This window comes from Malurus melanocephalus, unplaced genomic scaffold, assembly GCF_030028575.1.
Source record: "Malurus melanocephalus ecotype Western Australia unplaced genomic scaffold, MMel_1.1 scaffold_1027, whole genome shotgun sequence".
NCBI lineage: Eukaryota > Metazoa > Chordata > Aves > Passeriformes > Maluridae > Malurus > Malurus melanocephalus.
The window spans coordinates 104,275-104,603 of NW_026624259.1; the positions used below are offsets into that span (position 1 = coordinate 104,275).

The window sequence follows — 329 nt, forward strand, 5'->3', positions numbered from 1 at the left end:
GCTCTCACCCGTCAGCTCCTCCAGGCTCTCAAAGATCCGCAGCAGTTTGGGGTCCAGGGGTGGGGTGTTGGTGCTGGGGTCCCTGCCCGGGATGGAGGGAGGTTATGGGGGTCCCGCTGGGGGTCCCGGTGGGCTCGGGGAGGGGGATGAGGCGCTCACCCAGCAAAGGTCTCGGGCAGGAAAGCCAAGCTCCCGAAAATCTTGGTGCAGCCGGAGAAGTGGTGGATGTTGGAAGCGTTGACGGCGCGGACGCCCTTCAAGAAATCCACTCCCAGCCCGTAGCACACTGGGGAGGGGGCACAGCAGGGCTGGGGTGCTCCGCTGGGACC

The 329-nt window shown here is 66.3% G+C and overlaps 1 protein-coding gene across 1 annotated transcript in view; it reads right to left on the minus strand.

Annotated features, from left to right (window-relative positions):
* Positions 1-329, minus strand: part of ERBB2 (erb-b2 receptor tyrosine kinase 2) — a 13,622-nt gene that overhangs the window by 5,736 nt on the left and 7,557 nt on the right. Inside the window, exons 9-10 of the mRNA XM_057386666.1 lie at positions 160-286; positions 9-82 (exon numbers count right to left, since the gene is read on the minus strand). Coding sequence (XP_057242649.1) covers positions 9-82; positions 160-286 — 201 coding nt within the window. The remainder of the gene's footprint in view (positions 1-8; positions 83-159; positions 287-329) is intronic.